Source organism: Pempheris klunzingeri, chromosome 19, assembly GCF_042242105.1.
Source record: "Pempheris klunzingeri isolate RE-2024b chromosome 19, fPemKlu1.hap1, whole genome shotgun sequence".
NCBI lineage: Eukaryota > Metazoa > Chordata > Actinopteri > Acropomatiformes > Pempheridae > Pempheris > Pempheris klunzingeri.
In genome coordinates this window covers 5,380,764-5,403,537 of record NC_092030.1, presented here as the reverse complement: position 1 = coordinate 5,403,537, position 22,774 = coordinate 5,380,764, and the positions used below count along the sequence as shown (strand labels likewise).

Sequence of the window (22,774 nt, the reverse complement as noted above, 5' to 3'; positions counted from 1 at the left end):
AAAACATGATTCAAGGCATTGTATTCTTGACATATTCAGTTCTTCAATGATATCCAACCACAATTACATTTAAAAGCACTGTTTGTTATTATTACTTTTAAAATAACATGGGTCATATTCAAAGCTGGCACATATTCCTCCTGCAAATGGAGCTTTTTGTAAGAGGTTTTGACTTAGGCTGCATTCTCACTGTCAGATTATGGAATGGTTTTATGTGACAGTGGCTTTATTGCAATATGTAGCAAAAACACATAATTCTAATTCTTATACCTTGCATATACTGCATCTTGTTATTTTCTTCCTCCCCCAATTCATTTTAGCTTCAGTCTCTTTAAAGTGTGGTAACAACAATGGCAGACAGCGAGGCGGTTTTAAGTTTTCAGTAGGCGGGACCTGCAGCCTGCTGAGAGGCTTAAGGAGGTCACATGTTCAACACGAAGTGAACTGTAGAGAAGAGGAGCCAAAATCTAATATTTGTTTTCACACACCTACTTTGAGAGATTGAAAAGGCATTAAAAAGTGCATTTTGCTTACTTTGATAACTCTCCCAGATAAATGCTGTCCTCCAAATGAAACAGCAAAATACATCATTTGTAACTGCCTTCCTGAATGACATGTTATAGCCATTGGCATGACAACATTAGTTGTCATTGATTTAGGCACAAACATGGAGGTTTAGGGCTAAAATAACTGTCTGGTTATGGTTAGAAAACAACTTGATTAACTTAAATTAGTTAGTCATCTAACTAATAACTACCTCATTAAGATTAGGAGGCTTTTCGTCATCATGGTTACACTAATAACCGTGTGCTTATGGTCAGGGAACAAACAGTGACCTCCCATGGCAAAGTCCTGTGTTTAGCTGACCCATTCATTCACCACGTCCTGCCCCCTAGACGGACTTTCAAGTTCTACATCTACTTCACCCAACTTCCTCCTTGACGGACAAAAGTCATAATTACTACGACCGCTAAGAGGCTACATCACTTGAGCTGTGCAATCATGCAATCTTGTAATTTGTAATTTTGAGGAACGACAGTAGTTACAATAGATATAAGGGATGATGTACAGAGAGCCAGGCATTACTGCAAAACAAACCCCTTCAGCATGACACAGGTCTTTCATCACCCTGTTTGGAGATCGCTTTGCAATACTGACAGTCTCGCTATACTATGTCATAGTAAAGAAATCCCTACTTTGACCCAAAACATCGACTTAGAAATGATTTTATCGCTTCCTCTATCAGAACTGCATCCATAGCAATGGGCTGTTATACAGAAATAAAAAGCATACAGTTCAGTAATTGATCAGAATTGAGTATTCAACATGTAATAATACATGTATAACATTTGTTAGGAGACTAAATCACACACTAAATCTCCGTATCTCCTTGTAAACAATAATACGACATGGACACTTTATGAAAAATGAATAAATAAAGACATTGAATACTGCTGCTCTTAATTTGACTCTCATTTGAATCAAGGAGTATTGATAAGAGTTCTGCTCAGCAGTAGAGGTATCAATTGCAGTATTGATAAACTCCCAAAGATGCCCAACCCCAGTCTTTGTTTATCTGTAAGATAAATGGTTGCAATTAACTAAAGGATGTTCGGCTTTGAAAGGACTCAGAAATGCTTAAATGGTATAAACAATCACTAAAACACTCTAAGAATTCAGCACTAGGTAAGTGAGGTTGTGATTGGCTCCTGTGAGAGACAGAAAAAGCAGATTTGCAAGTTCACTGTCTCTCTGTGGTCTTTTCCTCAAGCACTCCCTGCCTCTCTGAGATACTGTGCCCCTCCCTTCCTAGACAGCTTTGAAGAGAGAAGGATGTCACACAGCCAGCCACAGCACTCACTTCACATGTCCCCTGGCTAATTTCCCCCTCCAGTTCCGTTCCACTTGACAGGCGTTCCTCCAAAAAACATTTAGAAGAACACTTTCATTTTCTGCTCCCTGTCCCCTTTACCTCATCAGTTTTAAGAAACCATTAAGAGCTTAAGTGCAAGCAGGCGTGCACCGCGGAGCGAGATTTCAATGAATATACAGTAGGTTTCATATTCCAGATTCCAGTCAAGTCATTTGCTCTGGTGCTTCCCCCCCCCCCCCCCCCCCCCCCCCCCCCCCCCCACACACACTTCTGCCTTCCAGGCGCAGAAACAGCAGCTTTTAATGTGGGCATCATGAAATCCTCTCTGGTCTTGAATTATTAAATTCATCATTTCTGTGATCAAGCAAAATAGAGTTTTATAAAATTGAATTATTAAGAGGTTTTTATAGTTTGTAGAATGCTTTCTGTGTCCGCTCAATTCAGTTTCTAAACTCCCAGGGTGTTGCACCTCGAGTGGGAGCGAGATCATGCTGCTCCTGTCAGCCAATAAATGAACCGCTATTAATGGCAATGGGAGGCTAATGAGGGAAAGATACATGTTCATTACTGCTTGGCTCAAATGTTTTTCTGGTTGACAAAACAGAGAAAAACCGAAAACATCTCCGTTTATCTTCATTTGAATGTGCGGACGGTGAGAACAGCTGCTCGGACAACAATGCCGACAAACCCCTTGGTGAGAAGTATTTCCATTTATTCAGTACAACAACCTCTTAACTATCTCAGAGGGGCAATTTCATGCCCTCTTCCCTCGATTGCAGAGTGATCTTCAAAAGAACTCCTCCCTGCAGAGGCTGAGCTGGATGATGATGCATGTACTGAAATGTTGTAAACGTGGCTCTTTAGCCCAAGGCGCTCCTCCCTTCTTCTCACATGCAGAAGTACAGTCATACATACTCAACTCAGACCCCAGTGAGTGGTGTATTATTAGCAGCATCAGGAGCTTGGCTTGGCCCTGCAGCTAAGACAAATAGGGATCTTCTGTTTTACTGGATATCACAACAAAAACACAGAGAGGGAAGATTCTACAGCAGATTTTCGAAAGTGTGTGTATGCATGTGTGTTTGTGTCTTAGAATAGGGGAAAGCAGCTCAGCGGTACCTTATATAAAAGATCCACCCCCTCTATTGCCCTAAATTGAATTTTATAATCTCCTACCTGCTCCCCTTTTCCTCTTGCCACAGGCTTTGGCAGTCACTGTGTTCTTCATCCTCTGATAACAGTAACATCAACCCACCCACCTTCACTTGTTCTGTCAAAAACATGCAAACATCTTATTCCGCCACAGTCTTTATAACTACAAAGCCGGCACAAATCCATACACATAGGGAAGTGTGCACATACTGGATGGATATAGGGGTAACCAGCATTTGTACACTGCAAGGTCTAAGTGTAATTAATATAAACAACACACCTGCTTACACATGCTCACTATTTATGAAGTGCATTCATTCAACTTTACACATGGGAAGCAGAGTGGGGGGGGGGTATTTGTCTGGGGCAAGATTAAAGACGTTTAGCATTGGCATCACTGTATAAACACCACACTTTGCGAAGGCAGTTGTAAAGATCCCATCCTCAATAAAAGTGTGCACCAATTCCTCTTCATCCTGCAGTGTTGAGAAATATAACCACATTGACAAAGATTAAAACAATTGATATTTCATGTATATCTTCTTGGTTTTCTATATTTTATAAGTTTTAGTTTACTTTAATAAGCTTGATAGAAGTTAGTGAACATGTAATATAATGCTAAAGTAATGAACGGAAAAATAATTAACAGTTTTGATTCAAAAGTCATTCATCAAAAAATGCCAAACATTTGCTGTTTCCAGGCTTTCAAATGCAAGCATACGGAGCAGAGGGGGAAAAAAGAAATCCAGCAATAGAAAACAAGCCAGGCAGCCAACACACTGCACCACTTTACAAAAACACAACCAGCACTAGCAAACAAGCCAAGCAGCCAACACACTGCACCACTTTACAAAAACACAACCAGCACTTGCAAACAAGCCAGGTAGCCAACACACTGCACCACTGTACAAAAGTTCTAGCCCAGGCAGGAAATGGCAACGCCAGAGAAAGATGTGATGTGACATGCAACAAAGGTCCCTGGCTGCCTGGTCCTGGCTCAAAATGGGGACATTGCAATTACATGATCAGCATCTTAAATACCCTATGCCGCCACCAGGATGCCCCAAGGAATGATATTCAGATAGTTGAATTTAAATGTTTAGCCAATCTAATCTGTTCTCCTCTAGTCTTTTGGGTTCACTGTTTGTGATTTATCTATTCGTGTGACAAAACAATCAATGTGAAGACAAGTTTCCTTCGGCTTTGGGAAATCGTGATTGACTTATTTCACCATTTTCTGACATTTCATAGATCAATTGATTGATCAAGCACAGTCCACGTTTTATCCTAAGCTAAAATGAGGCATAAGCAGTCTGAGTCAGTCAGATCAAGTTTGTGTCTCAGTGTTGCACTCTTTTAAGCAGTACTTATGTTTCTTTGGACAGTGTTTCCTCAGGTGGAAGGTTACCTTCTGTTGTATTGCGGGGAAAAAAAACAAAAAAACACTGGAAATAAATCTACGCACAAATACCAGGATGAAGATACCCCTCTGAAGTGGCAGTATCCTGAAGCTGCATATTAGCTTCAGCTGAACTGTAAAAATAGAATTTTTAACAAACCAGGACTGTGGATTTTTTTCCCCCCATTTCTTTCACTTTTGTCACTTAACAAGGTATCACTTCACTGCCAACATGAGGACTGATAGGACTGATTATGTCATGTATTAAAAAATCTAAATCTATCTTTTCCAGTCAGAACCTCATTTTGCCCCTTGTCACTTCACTTGGATGTTAAAGTAGACAAGACTAAGCCTACGGCCACGCTAGCAGCTCTGTATGACTGTGCTCAGACACAGCACGGCTTTGAGCTAAATGCTACCAAAGACACGATCACAGTGACGACGCTTTCATGCTGATGTTGAGCAGACTAGTATTTACCGCGATTACCATCTTAGTTTAGCGTGTTAGCATGCTGACATTAAGAAATTAGCCCTAAATGCAAAACGCACCTGATTGGAATGTCATTAGTTTAGCAGGTATTTGGTCATAAACCCAAGACTTGGAAAAACTGAAACTCTTATCCAAAGATGGCGCTAGAGGAGAAGTGAAGGGATTACAGTTCAACCTGGGGGGACACGAATGTCAATCATGACAATCACTCCAATATTTGTTAATACATTTCTAGCAGTAGCAGAACTATGTTGTTTTCTCTTTATCACCCTGTTATTGTCCTGTTGGATTTATTCTGTTGGATTTTAGAAACCCTGATAATGAACCCTCTGAGGAGTTCTGAAATCCACATTGGGAACCAATGCACTAAATGATTATTAGAAAATAATCAAAATTGCTAGCAAAAATAATCACTAGTTAGAACCTTAGTGTCATGTTTTATTTGCAAAGGGTATGAGTTTATACTCCCATCAACCCATTCGTCTTTTTTAAGCTTCCTTGTAGCACCTTTGATTACTCATTTGAAATTTTTGTCCCCAACTGTGAGCCAACTGTTGGTGCAGGAAATGAAGCCTGCAGGAAATCAGCTTGACTCAAAAGAAGGAAGGAGGAGGCGACGTGTCATTCAAAATGCTACTTGCGTCAAAGTTCAATCATGCATGAAGCACCATGAAATCACCTCGATGCTGAGAGAGCAGGCCTGCAGCTCCATAAGGAGACTTACAGCAATGACCACTTTACCTTAACTGTGATGGACTAAGACAAAACTGACTCAGCCAGACATACTGACCCTCTTCTGTAGAGATTGGGCCCGTCTGAAGTTAAGCAGAGATTATGTGCTTTCATAATTTGGACAGCAAGGGCTCTTTGTGATACTGCAATTTAATGCAGTGTAATATTTTACAGCACTGTTTGTTTTGCTATCAAGGAAATATATAAAGATGACTTAGTCAGACAGACCATATTTTGCTTGTCCGTGATCATTTTATAAAATTATCTACAGCACCAAGTTTATGACACAAAACTGGCAATTTTTTGTGGAGTGATTCATCATAATTGGTTAGTATTATTAGAATCATAAATTATAGAAACTGCTGTGCAATATTTCATGGTCTTGTCTTCCCTTGATTGTTTTTCGTGTTTTTTTTGTTTTGCTGCAAGTAGTTCTTTTTGGCCGGAAATGTCCTGTATGTGCATGTTCTTTTTCCTCTTGTCACATTAATATTAATTTTCCAAGGCTTCAGCTCTTTTTCTGCAAATGTTTGAATTATTAAAGTGCGGTTTTCAGAAAAGAGCAGAGACATTTGTGAAGATCACATATTTTTGAATGGTGCCCTTTAGGCATAATATTCATTCGCTGGAATCAGGCAGCAGCCACAGCCAGCCACAAAGTCCACTTCTTTTTGTAGAACTCTGTACAGCATAAAGTTGCTTTTCTACTTAGAGTAACCCCTGATTAAAGTTTAAAAAGTTTACATGATATGCCATTGTAACAAAGGGAAAACAATGTAGAGAGAAAGACCATCAACACATTGTCATACATATTATTACACTGTGCATTATGTCATCAGGCCAAGACAGAATACACCACATGAAAATATCAGTCCTATGTTAAGAAGTATGAAATACAGTTGGTTATATATTATTACACTCTATTTGGACTGTTCTAAAACTGGCTTACTATAGTACTACTATGGTATGCTGGTAACACTTAGTTTAACCCTCTGAATAATAGCTCACTACACTTTTATAGTGCAGAAAAAGCAGTCAATAAATGATTATGCACATGCACAAATCCTTCACAGATTATAGATTAGCCTGTCGTTATAATAGTTCATAATGAAAAAGCATGATAAAGAGTTAGCCAGAGTTAACTGCTTTCACATATGTAAAGCAGTTTTTATATTAAATTACAACTTTACTAAACATGTTATCGGACATTCATTAACTGGTCATGCCCAAATGAATGTGGTTTACAAGAGCACTGTAATGCTTAATATTGCATTATGAACCATTCATTTTTATATAGTGCTTATAGATAGAGTTAAGTGTGACTATTCTATAATTAGATTGGACTGAATTAACTTTATTGACATTGTACATAGTAAATACAAGTACAATGCATCTACCCAGACAGAAGTGCATAGAGAGATTTTTAAAGATGAACTAATATATAGAATGATTGATACACCGGTGACAGAGAAAAGGGATGAAACATAGACAAAATGAACAAAACAGTAGGAACGCAACCTAATAAACAGTATGTACAGTAGAATGGTCTGGAATAGACATTCTAGCGTTGAGTGGTAAAGCTGAAACAATTTCACAAGACTTTTAGAAAACTGCATGATATCCAGTGTCTCTGTGACAGCTAATCATTGGTTTGGAGTTATCAAACATGCACTATGATCCAGTTCTGGTTATTTTGCCACAGTTTATCAGCCCTTTTGTACGACTTCCTGATTAAATATATGTTTCTTCTTTCACATAATTCCACCAAATTGATTTTTCTCTCCTTTAATTACTTCATATAAAAACTGATGATGTGAGAAACCCTTTAAGAGTTTACCCATCCCGAACTTTAACAGCCCATTACTCCACACAAGGCGTGTATCTGCTAGCACCACACATGTAGATGTTTAGGTGTAGTTTATTTTATACTTAATAGTATCAGTGTGTCCATTGTTGTTGTATTTTTTTTTTGGTTAACATGTCTACTCAGACTTTCCAATTTTAAGCTTTCCCATGGTAATAGACTAGGATTCAGTGGCATGCTGATAGTGTTTTTACACCAGGGTGCTTGAAAAGTTCAAGGCATCACATTCAGGATCATGGTATCATTTGCATTTCATTTTCTGCTAAATGTCACATTATGCCTGTTATTTATGAACAGCTGAGTATGACACTGTCACTAGTAGTTGCAGTAGGAGTGCTAATTGCACAATTGCACCCTCTGGCAAGTGTCAACAGCCACTCCAGTGGGAAGGGGAGGGAGATGAAAAAGATGTCTCCTGCAGCTATTTTGAAGTTCTTCAGGATCAAGTCCTTTTATATCAGAAAGTCACAGCTGATTTGGAACATGGAAACAGGATAGAAAGACAAAAAATTTGTAAAAGTTTCCACTGGTCCCTAAAGACATTAAACACATTTTTGTTACTGGTGCTGCTTCAGCATGACAGAGCTCCGTCCGAAATTAAGCAAATGGATTAATCAAATTAAAGAAAATTGAAAAAATACAACTTAATTAAACATGCTTGTCTTTTTGGCTAGAGAAGTAGAAACTGGAGGCCTAGTAGCCAAAATGCAAAACTGTATTTGTGTTTTGTTGGATTAATACGAGTGCTCAGCCAGTCCTGTTATATGAGAATGCATTTCGAGTTTCATGACATGACCCCACCAAGCAGTAGTGACATCTAATTTTGTGTAATATTAGTTTTATGATGTGTTAAATTTCATCTTATCTAAACTGGAAATCTAATGAGGAATCATGGCCCTCACAGTTACACAAAACATTAAAACTGACACATCTATTTTTGCTATACTGAAATAAAAATTATGTACCATCAAATAGGGAGACAGTTTCATGACATAATTGATACAATCCAACCATGATCCTTTTGACAGGCAGCTTTTTCATCAAAAAGGTCAGAGGTTTTTTTTTTTTTTTAAGATTTGGGGGTGGGAAAGTGTATGAGTAATTTCCCCCTTTTTCAACACAACTGAAAGAGGCATTCACTCTGAACCTGGTCTCCTTTGATTTCAGAAAGTTTTCGCCTTTGTCTTCAAATACAAATGCTCAGTTCACAATGTGAGAAAATTGAATGAAAGAGATGAGGAAACACAGATCATTTCAACTGTCTCGTATTGGGGCTAAAACACAGAGGGGATGTAATACACTAAGCCACAAATACAGCATGTGTCTCTGTTGGCCAGATCACAAATATGATCAGTACAGTTGTCTTGGTTTTCCAGGGATACATGCAAATCAGAGTCGGCTCCACTCCAGCTTAGTTGGATTTGTAACAGCCAAAACTGGCCAGAGGAAAATAGCATCTGCTCTGTAGCAGTTTAGTTTGCTAGCTAACAACTTGTATTTGAATCGTATTTATGAACTACAATGGAAGTAAGTGAGACAAAAGTCTAAAAATCTTCACAGGCTTTCACTCGTGTTGCTCCCTCAACTATACTGATCAGTGCTCTCTCACCCACACAGATGATTCAGAGGTTAAACTGATCAGGGATCAGAGAAGCACTACAGTAGCTCAGTGCACCTTCATGCCTGTACATGTATACTGCTGGAGCCTTTTTTCCTTTTCCTTTAATAAAACTAATATTGGTTGGAGAGATGGTTGAATCTACAACTTTTATAATTCTGGCCAGACTCAAACCACTTAAGCGGGTTTCAGTATGTCTCAAATGCTTCATGGGTGTATTTAAATTTAGCATTTTTGAGAAATGACAGCTAAAAAATCTGACAGGTGCAAATGGAGTCAAAGACACTGATGCCCTGAGTTAGTTTTTAGTCCTGTAAAATTAATGACCTTAACCAAAGTTGTTTGATCCCCTAATCGTAACCTTGAAGTGTTAACCTTAAAGCCTGTTTTAAAGCTACTTGAACCATAACCTCCACCCTAACATTTGGGTTGCGTACTTAAAAGTGTGTGTTAGCCTACTTCTACAAACAGCAAACAGGAAGGTGATGTGTCCAACCAATTACCTAATATTAGACTTAATGTTTGTATGAGGTTGTAGTGAGGCTAATATAAAGCCAACACAAGTGTCCACAGTGCTTGCTGTGAACAATGAATCCAAAGTGTAAATTTTTTTGAATGGCTGTTTGATGCCACTTTTCAAAACAATTCTCAATATGATGAAGAGCATTGGAAAAACCCATCCTCTATCCTTAAATACAAAGTTGACCATATTCTACCAATCCCCTCAATCTGTACAGCTGACCCTGAAGAACTTAAGGTTGCATGATTAAAAGTAATAAGTTCTGTTAGAATGGTACACCACTCAGTGGAGCACACTAGCAAGATATATTAACCAAGCTGTGTGCTTGGTTATTATGTATTGGAACTAGAATGTGATTTTTTTGGTATTTGCAGTATTTAATTTAAAAGGTTCCCCAATGAACTGCCATTTTGTATGTGGTTCAGTTTATCTATCCATCAGCTGTAACACTGCTGTCAATATTCAATATTTTCTACTCACCAACCATTCTGCATGGTCAAAAGCAATTACTGTAGACACAGCATACAGTATACAAATCGCACAACCACCAACAGCAGCATTGGGTTGTGAATTAACAATTGCCTGTTTGGGGGGCTTAATTTCAGTTGACTGATTTCTGTATTATCTCTAATAAAATGACATTGTTCCAATATCCATCCAAACAGAACACAATTAATCATCTAAAAAGGTTTTTATCATGATCATTACATTGAGTCTATTTTAATTTACATCTTTCTCTCTTACTGATGCCAAAAATCCACTCCTGCACCCAGTGGCCAAAATACTGTCCAGTAGAAATAATGGAATAATAAAAGTGTTTACAACAATTCTATCATACTTAATCATAGAAATGCAATGTATCGCATCAAGACGGGTCTGAAGTGAATTTCATTAAGTCAGCAAAGAGAGATTTTGATTCTACATAAAGATGTTTACTGAGTCAGTGTCAAAAGGATACAAAGCCAAAAGTGAGTGACATGTTCTCACATCAGAGGCATTACCAATATTTTAGACTGAACACAAACATGAAGACTTCCTGGTGCAGATTTTTACCCCGTTCTAAATGAAATAGCAAACAAGACCGTTGGCTCCCTTGTGCGACTTTGCTAATGAGCTACTCGTGCTTATAAAATGATGATTGATTGAACTGTCTCTGACCACAGAAATAATACACATGAACTTTTTTTTTTTTATAATGAACTCCATAATTTAAGGTGACCTTTTCTTTCCACTATAATTTGTTATTGGCCAATTCATTCAGCGAGTCATTACAGTTCGTCAGACACATTCATTTAATTTCCCATGTAAAAATCACAAAGTCAGCAATAGAAAAATGAAATGAAGAGAATGGAGTCATTTTTTATCCAAAGCAGCAAAACAAGCATAGAAACCAGTAAAAGTGCGCTCACCTTTGCACACACAGTGAAATGCTGTAGGAGATAGGTGGGTCTGTGCACCAATGTGTCTCCATCAGCACGGACATTGCGCAACATCCGAGAATATTTTCACTCTAACATGCATTCACTTTGAAACAAACGTCAGCTACTATTGGGTTAAGAACAGAGACTTTTCTTTATTCTTTGTTCTATGCTTCGCGGAGACATGGTTGCGTGGATCGATACCGGACGTTCTACATCAGCTTCTGTGAGGACAGCTGTGCACCATCAGGCACCACAGTGAGGCACAACAGCAAGGCCTGGTTCACAGCCATAGTTGGACAGCTAAGGTCAGAAAAAGAAGAGAAGTGGGGACAGAGGAATGTTTAAAGACACTAAATGCACTAAGCGCAGACTATATATACACAAGGTAATGGGGAACAAGGTGGAAACAATCAGGGAGGGGCTGGACAATCACAGACGGCGGGACACATAAGGACAGGAACTAAAGACATCTGAAACGAGAGGGAGACAGGGTTACTTCAAATTAAAAACCGGAAATGACAGGACAACATGAGACGAGACAAAACTGTAACTTAACAAAACTCAGAGGATCATGACACTGTCCTCGCCAAGGAAACATGACGGTTGGGAGGCTTCAATATCTAACTCACTCTGTGAGCTATCTGCTCACCCACACAATATTTGAGGCATCTGTGCAATATTTGACTTGTCAGTGCAATATTGGAGTGTTGAATGTAGAGACACCTCTTATTGCTTATCTATCTCTTCCATTTATAACAGATAAAGGGTACACTTTTCTTTATTGTAAGACATCTCTATTTTAAATTTGGATTTTTATTTTTTTCTATTTATGTTTCTTGATTACTCACCAATATATCAAGCAAAATTCCTTGTAATGTGAGAACTTACTTGGAAATAAACCTGATTCGGATTCAGAGAAGCTGAGTGTTAGCTTAGGTCACTCCATCAGCTCCTCTCTACAGCTGAGACGAGAAGATCTGCAGGGAGCCAGCATGACAAAAGCAGAGCCCCTGTGCTGCTCAGTTTCCAACTTCGCCTCAGAAGATGTGGGAAAAGAGAGTGATTGGATTTGAACATAGACACAGTCGTATAGTACAGGGTTCATGCAGCTTTTTAAAAAAGATTCCAGCACTTTTCAAGCACTTTCAAGGTACCTAAAGCAAAAATTTCCAGGCTATTGAAGCCTTTATCATCATATTTGAATTGCTACCATAAATGCAAGTGCAAAATATAAAAGTTTATAGAATTCCTTTATACCTACAGCAAGATGTATATTGTCACTTTGTTTATTTTACCAGCTGCTCATAGTAACTGACTGTATGTTTTGATCATGATTACTTAATACTTGCTAATTTCCAGATTAAGCAAGCAACAGAGCTGGCTGGCGAAGGCCAACTCCTCCATTGTATACAGGTCAATCTCCTTCCTGCCTCCCCGTGGCTCCTCTCCAAAGCCATTTTTAAAGTATTTTCATTAGTTAGCCAATTGCCATTAAATCCTCTTGTTCTCTAGTAACAGCCAAAAGTCAGAGGATTATGAGAGCAAACGGGTGCTCGGGTTTGCACCAGACGTGGAGCAGAACAGAAAAACAGCCCCTTTTCATTTCAGAGCCCATGTCAGACAATCTCGCTGTGGTATTTTCAAATATTTTTGGTTTACATATGAGAGATTGTGTTGATAAATGCCAGAATATCTTTAAAATCAAGAACTTTAGTTAGAGTGTGTAGCTATATTAGTTTAGAGTACTCAAAGTCAAGCATATTTCTTGCTTTGAAAACACAATGGTTAAAATGAAGCATTTTCCAAACGTTCAATGCTTAATACAAACCCTCATAATAGCTCAGTGCACAGTATGTCTGAACATTGCGATGTTAGATGCCAAGAGATTTTTCTATAGTTTATCTGCCTCCAAGGATATCTTTGCTGTACGTCTGTTAAGCCATTGTGAGCATTGATGAGCAGACTGTCCTCTCTCACATTGAGAGAGGACAGTGTGCTAGACAAGGCAGAGGATATACAGATGTCTCACTTTTTCTAAGCCTGTGTTGAACTTGTGGTTGTAGAAGTGTTTAAGCATACAAGCTGGAAAGGTCTATTGCTAGGATGGTGAAGATCATTCATAACCATACTACCACTGGTTATGCACCTTTCTGTGTGTAAGTCCTGCAGTGTGGAGAGTGTAGATCAGATGGTACACCACTCTCCACAGGGCATCTGGTCTTGACATGCCCTGACAGGAGAAGCACACTAATTTCCTAAGTGTGCTCACCCTGTCTACAAATGTTGCTTCATTCCTCGGGGATGTGTGGTTTGTGTGATGCTTCTTCCCAGAATTCACAACTAGCTCCTTGGTTTTGCAGTCATTTGTAGTAAGAGGTTGTTGGCTTTGTGCTATAGTACCATAGGTCCTCCACCAGGTAGGCCTTCTCATCCTTGTGGGTGATCCAGCCAGTCACTACAGTGTCATCTGCAAACTTGACAATGGAATAGAATTTACCTGGTTTCTGCGCACCATGAAAAGAAAATTACTTTGACTTTCAAATTTTTCATTTAAAGAAATCCAAAAAAGGTAGAAAATTGGGAAGATGTTATGATTTCTCTGCCAAAAAAAAACACTTTTTGATTACTTTTTAAAATTTTCTATTAATCTTTTTTAAAATATTAGTGTCGTTGCTAATCTCAACCAAGTAATTTACTTGCATGGGGTTCCTGAAGATTTAAAGGACAGCTGTAGGTGAAAAGCAAAGGAAATTGTGGCCAAAACTGCTGAGTCTAACAAGTCTTTACTTGGAAGGATAATGAAGAGATGGGGAGAGTTCACAAGTTCGAGTGTGAGAGAGAAAGAGAGAGCGAGACGGAGATCTAAAGTGTGTGTTGCCATGAGTGTGACAATGGAAGAGAGGTGGAGATAGAAGGAGTGAGGTGAGCATGCGCGTGTTAAAGAGGGAGTTCCTCTTAATGTCCTGTTTTCAGTGAAGATACATTGTTTTGTATGCTTGTAGTTTGATTTCAGAAGAGATAAGCAGTGACATTTTCAGTAAACCTTGAAAATTGGTCAAGACTACTAACATTTTGGTCAAAAGAACCTATAATCCAAGCCAGTCCCTTCAAATTGATGTCAGCCTTTTTCATGGTTTGCAAGGCTACATGTTGCCTAGCAACACAAGCAGCAGGAATTCTAAGGCACAGCAACTATTATTTCTGAATCATTTATAACAAACGGGCCAAATCAAAGCTAAGTTATATAACCAAAAAATAAAAAATAAATCAGTAAAAGATTTTTAATTTGATGAAATGGCAATTTGTTGGCGAATGTGTATGGTATTACTTGGACAATACAAGTAATGAATGACACTGTGACCATGCACTCCATTGCGGTAGCAGAACGTGCCTCTACGGGTATAATTCCTCAGATGATACATGTATCCTAACATGGGTAATAATTTATTTCTTGCTTTATTTATGTTTTTTTTTTTTTTATTTATTGTGCTCCACATGATATATACAGAGAGAGATTTGCAGGGGAAAACCTGCTGCTCCTAATGTGGTCATCTATCACTTTCATAAATCACAATCATCATGAATCATGACGCCCAGGCACAGAGAAACATGCATGTGCATGCACTTACATAAATATGCGCAGACACAGACATTTCATCAGGGGCATGCCGAGTTTGCTTCCAGCCACAACTCGCAGATCAGATTTCCTGGGAGAGATTTTGAGTTTAGAGTTTGAATCTCTCGCTTAATGCGCACACACTCTTCAATCGCTCTCTTTAACTTCAAATGATGTTCCGTTAGAGCAGCTTACTCTCTCTGGCACATTTACATATGGGTCACTATATCCTCGCTTCTAATGAAATACTTTTTTTTTATAGTAGAGAAAGGGGCATATTAAAAGGTAAATACACTTAAGCTCAGTGAACCTTATTTCTTCTCTCTCAGACACTTAACCATCACAGAGATCAATCATTTGAGTTATGCAAGAATATACTTTTACTTATTTTATTTTTAAAACAGTATTTGCTAGAACGCTGTCATGGCTCGCTGCTGTAGTTGTTACACTTCGAATCAGGTTATGAGGTCATTATTACAATGACGTGTTTACCCTTTTATATGCCGGTCAAAATTGATGTGAATGAGTAAGCCTCAATTTCTAGTGACTGGTATTTAGCCTCTGTTCACCCAGTGATTCCATCCAGATTGTAATGATGTAATGGTGTGCTTACAGTATTAGAACCACATGGTTTGTTTACCACCTCCTTTCCTTTCTATTGCATTTAAAGACATTAAATACAAATATAATATAGAAATACTGCGCTTTCTGTCCAGATTTATTCATTTTATATTCCTGAAATCATGCTCTCAGCATTGTTATCAATCCATGTACATATTATATATGTATTTAAAAAGAGATGGGAATGCAATTCAATGGGAGAGCACCTTTTATACACTATACTGTATGTATATTATTCATTTATATTAGACATAACATTATCCTGATGGTTATTGAAATAATGAACAAGAGCCACAGGAATGGTTAAAAAGAAAAAAAAGGTAATTAAGTTTATTGAATTCTCCTATGATACAAATATTGAATCATTGATGAATGTGTGTTAATAGTCAGGCACGACTACCGTGACGTTGCAGAATACAAAATTGAAAGCTTTCAATGACAGGATTTTGCCAAGATATTAGCAGGAAGTCCACTCACTTACCTCTCATTTCCATTGAATACTGCCTTGTTACTAATGAAAGGATCCCAGTTACTCCAAACCAACTTCTACCGACATTTACAGACATCTTTGTTCATAGTCGCTCATATACTGATATGGTTTTTTTTTACCAGCCACTGAGACATCAAATGAAAATGAATCAACACTGCAATTTATTAAAAAAAAAGAAATATTACTGGTCGTGATTAATCAGAGGATTGACTGTGTGTGTGCGCGTGTGTGTGCGTGTGTGTGTGTGTGTGTGTGTGTGTGTGAGAGAGAGAGAGAGATTTTAATAGAAAATGTAAGAATCTGTGGTGCAGAGATCAAGAGCTTATAAAGGCATCAGCTCCCCAGAAAGAGTTTCCTTGTATAATTGTTGTTTTTCTTAAAGCAGAAATAAGCTTGGTTGCGGTGCCTTAATTTACCCTGTTTTGTCCAAGTAGTATGCCATGTGAATCTAAGAATGTGTGTATGTGTGTGTGTGTCTTTGTGTGTGCAGACATGCAAAGGCAAACTATATTGTACATATGCACATATATGTATGAACATTAAATAGCAGCCGTGTTCATGCATCGACCTTGGTAGGGTTGCCAGCCCAAAGTTGCAGCATTACAATTGTCTCATTAACTTTACTACTCACAAAGACTTGACACATTCTTACTCTCTCTCTCTCTCTCTCTCTATATATATATATATATATATATATATCTTTCTCTTTCTCTCTCTCTCTTTGCATGGTCTTTATGGAAAGAAGGGAATATGCAACTTCACACAGACATACAGGCAATGGGGTGGGGAGACAGAACAGGGTAATTGGAGCCCTGTGTGGAGTATTCCTTTGAGAGTAGCTGGCATATGTCTGTGTTATTTCCAGCTGTCCTGACTGAGAGCACACTAATTACATCATGTTTGTATCCTGCTAATTAGTATCCTAATTAAAAACACATAAAGGCATTAGAAGGGGTGGGTGATTGCAGAGACAGCTCTGGACATGTAACCTGTGTTCTTGAAAAGACCCGAGTTTAGTCTTAGATGTAGTCAGATTGTCTATATAACAGGGAGACATCGTGCGAGCTATTTAATTATGTTTATTAGTGTTGTTTTGTGCAGTTATTTCAAAGCAGTTTGGACAGACCAACACAGCCCAGTCTAGTGCTAAGGCTAGTGCTGTGATTAGACCATTGGTGGTGGGTGAGGCTGAAGATGAGGAAAGCCAATATTTGACCATTTAACAGCCACGGAGGACAAAGTTATGTTCATAACAGCAATAATGATAATGCAGTGCAGTAAAAGTAGGTCGACTACAAAAGTCACGTGTGCAGTCTTATCAGAGGATGGGATGGCAAAAGTGGCTTTGGCATATGGTTTGAAAATGAGAGTGTGCACCATGTTTGAAAGCTTTGGTTACTTTAGCATTTCATATCAGCTGGGCGGCGTTCGCTCAGTTCAGCTGCCAGAGATACACTGCTGTGGTGTCATACCAATCTCTTCTCCATCAGAGTGGTCTAGAGGTCCCTCTCAAAACGAGTGGAGGCTGAATCCTGCACTTATTCAAACATTGTGGGACAGGTTCGGGACAGTAAAGGTGGATCTGTTGGCATGACAGAAAATGTGCAATGTGCGCTTTTGTTCTCCATGAGGGCGTTCCTCCACTGATAGTGACGGCTTTCTCCCTCCTATATGCTTTTCCTTGGGTCCCCTGAATCCTCGCTTTTCAGTGTGCATTCTGGGGGAGGATTTAATCAGTCCAATCAAGGGGAAGTTGTCCAGTCTGAAACTGCCAGGATCTTTGTTATGGGGTGGCAGGGGATCCACAAAGGACAGAGGGTGTTTGTGCTTGAGGCAAACAAATCCTCTTTCACTCTCCAAACTTCTAAATCAGACTCAGAATCAGAATGTATCTTATCAGCAATTGGCTTATCTTTGGGCATTACATTAGCATCTTCATTTCTGCTGCCTGAAATGTGATGTGTTGTGGGGCAGATTCCTCGTGGCCCAGTGTCAGAGCGTCTCTGAGATCTTGAACGGTATTAATAGCCATCAGCTACACTTCTAGCACGTGCTGCCATCCTGCATCGATGGGAAGGAGAGACCCCTTACCATAATGTTTGCCAAGTTTATCCTGGGCTCTTGCCAGGCTGTCGTAACTCCATCTTTGGCTAAATTCGAGAAAGCTAACTTGGCCTTGCTTTTAGAATGATGAGCTCCCCTACTTTTGTGCTGCTATCATGGAAGTAGTAGCAGAATTATCTGGCTACCGCAGACAGCAGACGAGCACAATTACTCCTGCAGATACAATAAGTATATTTCTCCCTTGTGAAAGGCAACTAGTGAAAGGCAACTAGTGCTTTTGAATTGTCCTTAAAAAAATGTTGCAGAACCAAGCATTGCCTTTCCAACATTGCACAGCAGCATGTCTTTCTTCCTTCCATCAAGAATGTGAGCAGTCTTCAATGCAAGCATAAGTGAGTTGGGGGACAAAAACATAACAACCATAGCCGTGAACTTATGCAAAGTGATGTAATAGCACTGTCTCCAATCTGTGATTGACAGCCATCAAACAGGCTGTTTGGAATGCAAGTGTTTGAATAAGTGTGAGCAGCAGAGTGAGTCACAATCATCATTTTACAAAACACATGAAGAAAATCATGTTATCATGCATTATGACTTTTTTCTCAAATAACAGCTCAGGTATCCATGAAACATTTGAATGCTGAAATAACTAAAATAACAACACTATGGCAGCAACAAAACTACAGAAAAACAAGAAAACAAGACAATAAAGTAACATGATCAGTTCATCAGTTGGTGTTGATCATCTTTTTGCTCTAGTGAAAATGGTCTTTTACCATCAAATAAAGCATGGTGAGCTGTGTGACAGTTAGCCCTGCGACCATTGCACCCCTGCAGTCACCCGGCAATATATGTGAAGATCATCTTTTGAATTTAAATGTAAGAGATGTGACTGCGCTTACTTTCAACCTGTTGCCGTGTCACTTATTTTGATCCCACATTGACTTGATTCAGGTCCTGCTAAAGCACAATGTAAAATGAACATTTCAAGCTGAATGCTGGATAACTGTAAACTGTGTAAATTTCCCCCTATGGGAAATAGGGTATATCTAAACTTGTAACATATATACTACATAAATGAAGGAGACAATGGTTATCATTCCTATTTCATTTCATTTCATCTCTATAAGCAAACTATAAGCAAAGTATGTCATAGATTGAGGCTGATGATGATGAATAAGACGATATAAATTGTAATTTGTGCAACATGCAATGTTTTCTTTACATCATCATGGATTTCTTGTATATTCTCTTATTACCTTTGATTTACCAGATAAACATGGGTATCAATGCCAATGCATGGTTCATTAGCAGTTATAATGGGGCATAACATGTCTTTTAGAGTGTGTAATAATATGAAATTAAATGGTTAGATGATCTACTTATTTCATCATTTATCCCGTCTTTTTCCACCATCTGATAGGATGATGAGTTTCCGTTTAGATGTGTGTGTCTGCCTCTTCGGAGCGTTGTGTGCCTCAGCTTTTGTGTCTGTGTTGTTTGCTTCAGCATTCACGTTACCGTGTTCAACAACACAGCCGGAGCTTTTGAGATGTTTCTGTTTTTGTGCTCTGGTGAAATTGTCTAAGGTATGACAATTTGTGCAGCTGTCTTCAATTCACTCACATCCACCTGAGAGGTAGATAAAGTTGAGTGAAGTCTTATCAGCCTGTTTGATAACGTTTAAATAAAAGTTCCGCTCAGGGCATACTCGTCTCAGCCCTGTGTTACAGAGATCTGCTTCAAGCCGACAACAATCTCAGCTTGAGCAGCAGAAAGTTGAGCCGGGATAATTTTGAGCAGATTCTGAAAGCTTTAGAAATTGCTTAGCCTGGCAAAACTCGCAGCATTTGTGTTATTAAAGTAATGTGGATTTACCTGTAGCCAAGTCAAAATAGGCTCTTTTAAAAGGTTAAGTCATAAAGTAGAAGGTTTCAGAGCACCAATGCTCAGAGGCAAACCCGGATATACGGGCTGAGTGTGCCTCGGCCTCTGTCAGTGTGGAGATCAATTCAAAGCTTGTGGCTCTTAAATGAGAGTAAAATGTCAAAATCTCTTACTAATTCACAACAAAATCTCCAAAAGCTTGAGCTGACCTGTGGGAAAGCGTTGACATTTAAAGGTCCTGAATCATTCACTTGTCATGATTTCTAATTTACTGTTTCTAGCAATACAAATATGCGGTGTGATAGGAGGGAGCTTATTTATTTCAGATGAATGTGTTTTATACTGAGGTAGCCCACAGAGCTGTAACCGTACATTACATTGGGAATAAACTGGAAATATAAGCCCATGTTCAGGTATATTTACATTATAAAGAATGCAATGAAAGATAACATGTTTTCTTTATCACTTTATATTTACTTTATAAAATACTTTACAAAAACTACATAGACTTGCTTTTAAATATTTCTAAATACAGTATGTGAGAAATGTATTCCCCCTCTACGGATACAATAAATCTAAAAAAAAAAACAAAAGTGAAAAATGAGCCCTCTCACTGGCAGGTTTCAGGTAATTGACTTACATTCTGTTCAGAAGCCTATCAGTGCTTAACCAGGAAAATGTAATATCTATTGTCGCAAAAATGACATAATGTGACAAAATGTTTAGGTGAGCAGGTTTAGTTGAACCCCTTTTTTATTCTATTATTTCAGCTTTAATTGACATTTTCTAAATTAGCTCTTGTAAGAGTTCTCTGTGTTGGGCTTTCATTTAATCTCTGTAAGACATTAGGGAAGTCACTCCACCTCAGCCTTTTAAGCTATCTAAGTACATGGGATTTCATCATCTGCTTAATTGCTTACCCTAATTTGCCTTGCTGGCACCGTCACAGCTCCATTGTACTGTTATCAAATCACTGGGCACTATAATTAACTTTAAACTGTAACCACCCCCTCTGTAACTGGCACAGACCAGCTGTTAAGTGGTTTTAACTTTATTGTCTTTTGTCTTGCCTCTGCAGAATGAGTATACGTGTCCACGCCCCCTACCTGGTGCCTGGCTGGGAGATGTGCCTACCATCCATTAAAGTGCTTTGGATGGTGCAGCAAACCACACAGAAACAGGAATACAGGACGGAGACATATGCAGAGAACCCATCAGGACCCCACTCCCATAATTCACATTCAAGGATACATTCAAAACGGTCCTCCACGCTAACAAGGGCAACCACTGACCAAGACAATGCGGAGATTACCGTCTTTTTCTTTTTAGTAAATTTTATAATGTCTTTTTTTGGCCTGTGGTCTTTGGTCATCGGCTTTGCTGCATCCCATCCTGCTTCATCACTACACAAACACTGACACAGATGGTTGTGGAGATGCATTTCCATGGTGAACAGCAGGAGAAGACTCACAAGCACCAGTGGATGGTTATAACCAACATGGGAGCTTATTGTATAGCTTATTGTCTCCATGAGGACAGCGTGGCATTGTTTCAAAACACAGGCAAGAGACTGGACAAATTCAAGAGGCTTTAAAAAGTGCAAACTGAGCAACGAATCTTTAATGAAAAAGCATTGAAGTGGCTCTGACCACTCTGCTAACACAGCTGTGTATAATTTAAAATGGGTTTCCATATTTTGACTCCACATGAAGCATCATATTATCATCTTTCAATCCTTTTTTTTTAAAGAAAGACTCATCAAAGGCTCGGATGGTGTAAATGTGCCTCACTGGAGCAGAAAAATTATGAAAGGAGTCACTGAGTTTCTGTGCACCTGTCAGTAAAAAGAGATCTGCTCCATCAGGTGGAAATCAAGTAGGCAGCTTGAAGATAGTTTGAAGCCTGCGAAAAGTTGCCAGAGGAAAGTAAAACTATCCCCCAGCCAATGACACTCTGTGAAGTTTTTTGTTTGTTTGTTTGCTTTTTTTAAAAAAAAAAAAAAGAAGTTTTTTCTAAGTTGTTTCTAATTGCAATCACACCTCGACTATCTAGTCTGATTTGGAGGACAGAAAGGGCAATCAGAAGCAAAGGAGGGAAAAAAGAAAAAGCTCCTATCAAGGGTAAAATGTAATTTTCTGCAATTATAATGTTGTTAATGTTGTACTTTATGAATATGTGTTTCTGCCATTTCCAACACCAAATACCAAAGAGCCGAATGGAGCAATTTTGGCTTTTGGCTCTCCTCACCATGGGTTGTAACAGATCCAGGATTTGCTCTCTTAAAAGAAATCCACGAAAATTCAAAAGAAGCCTCAACTTCCCTCACATCCAGCAGTGCTCCGTTACAGAATTGGATTTTTTTTTTTCTTCATGTGTGTAATGTGTACGTCTTTGTGAACAAATGATCTTGCAACGACCTCATCTTCATTAGGAAGATCTCGCCTGAAAGACAACCTCGAGCACTGCTTACATTTTATGACTTATGTTGAGTACTTGCTTCACTTTCCTTAACACAATCAGCCCATCTCTCCCCTCGTACAGACTGCAGATGTTGCCGTGCGCGCTTCCTCGTGTGCTTGTATCTCATCCGCTATGAGTTCTTGATTATATTTGAGAAGCATTGAGTTGTAAATTGTTTGTTTCAACCTTCAGACATAATCTTACTACACAGGAAAATGGTAATTTTCTATTGTAAATTTCTGCTTTCCCCCCTTGAATTTGTTGATATTTAGTAAGCAGCTGTATTCTTTGTTCACTTTCAACAGTATGTTTTATAATGAAAATAATGACTTTCTTGTTGAGCAATATGAATTGGTCAAATTAAAATATTCATCAATCATTTCTGGTGTTGAAGCTATTTGTGTGAGAGGCAGTTTCTTACTGTGTGTGTTTTTGTGTGCGCGTGCTCGCAGTCCACTGTAATTTAATAAGCTTGTACCATGTTCCACGTTTCCATTCACGCCCGTTGGAATCCTATTGCCCTCAGATCTCCTGTGATGAGGCTGTCACATCAACATTAGCCTCATT

General features: G+C 38.8%; 1 protein-coding gene across 1 annotated transcript in view; it reads left to right on the top strand.

Annotated features, from left to right (window-relative positions):
- Positions 1 to 21,160, top strand: part of lrrtm4l1 (leucine rich repeat transmembrane neuronal 4 like 1) — a 41,803-nt gene extending 20,643 nt beyond the window's left edge. Inside the window, exon 3 of the mRNA XM_070850514.1 lies at positions 20,826 to 21,160. Within this exon, the coding sequence (XP_070706615.1) occupies positions 20,826 to 20,891 (66 nt within the window). The 3' untranslated portion in view covers positions 20,892 to 21,160. The remainder of the gene's footprint in view (positions 1 to 20,825) is intronic.
- Positions 21,161 to 22,774: the final 1,614 nt, after the last annotated feature.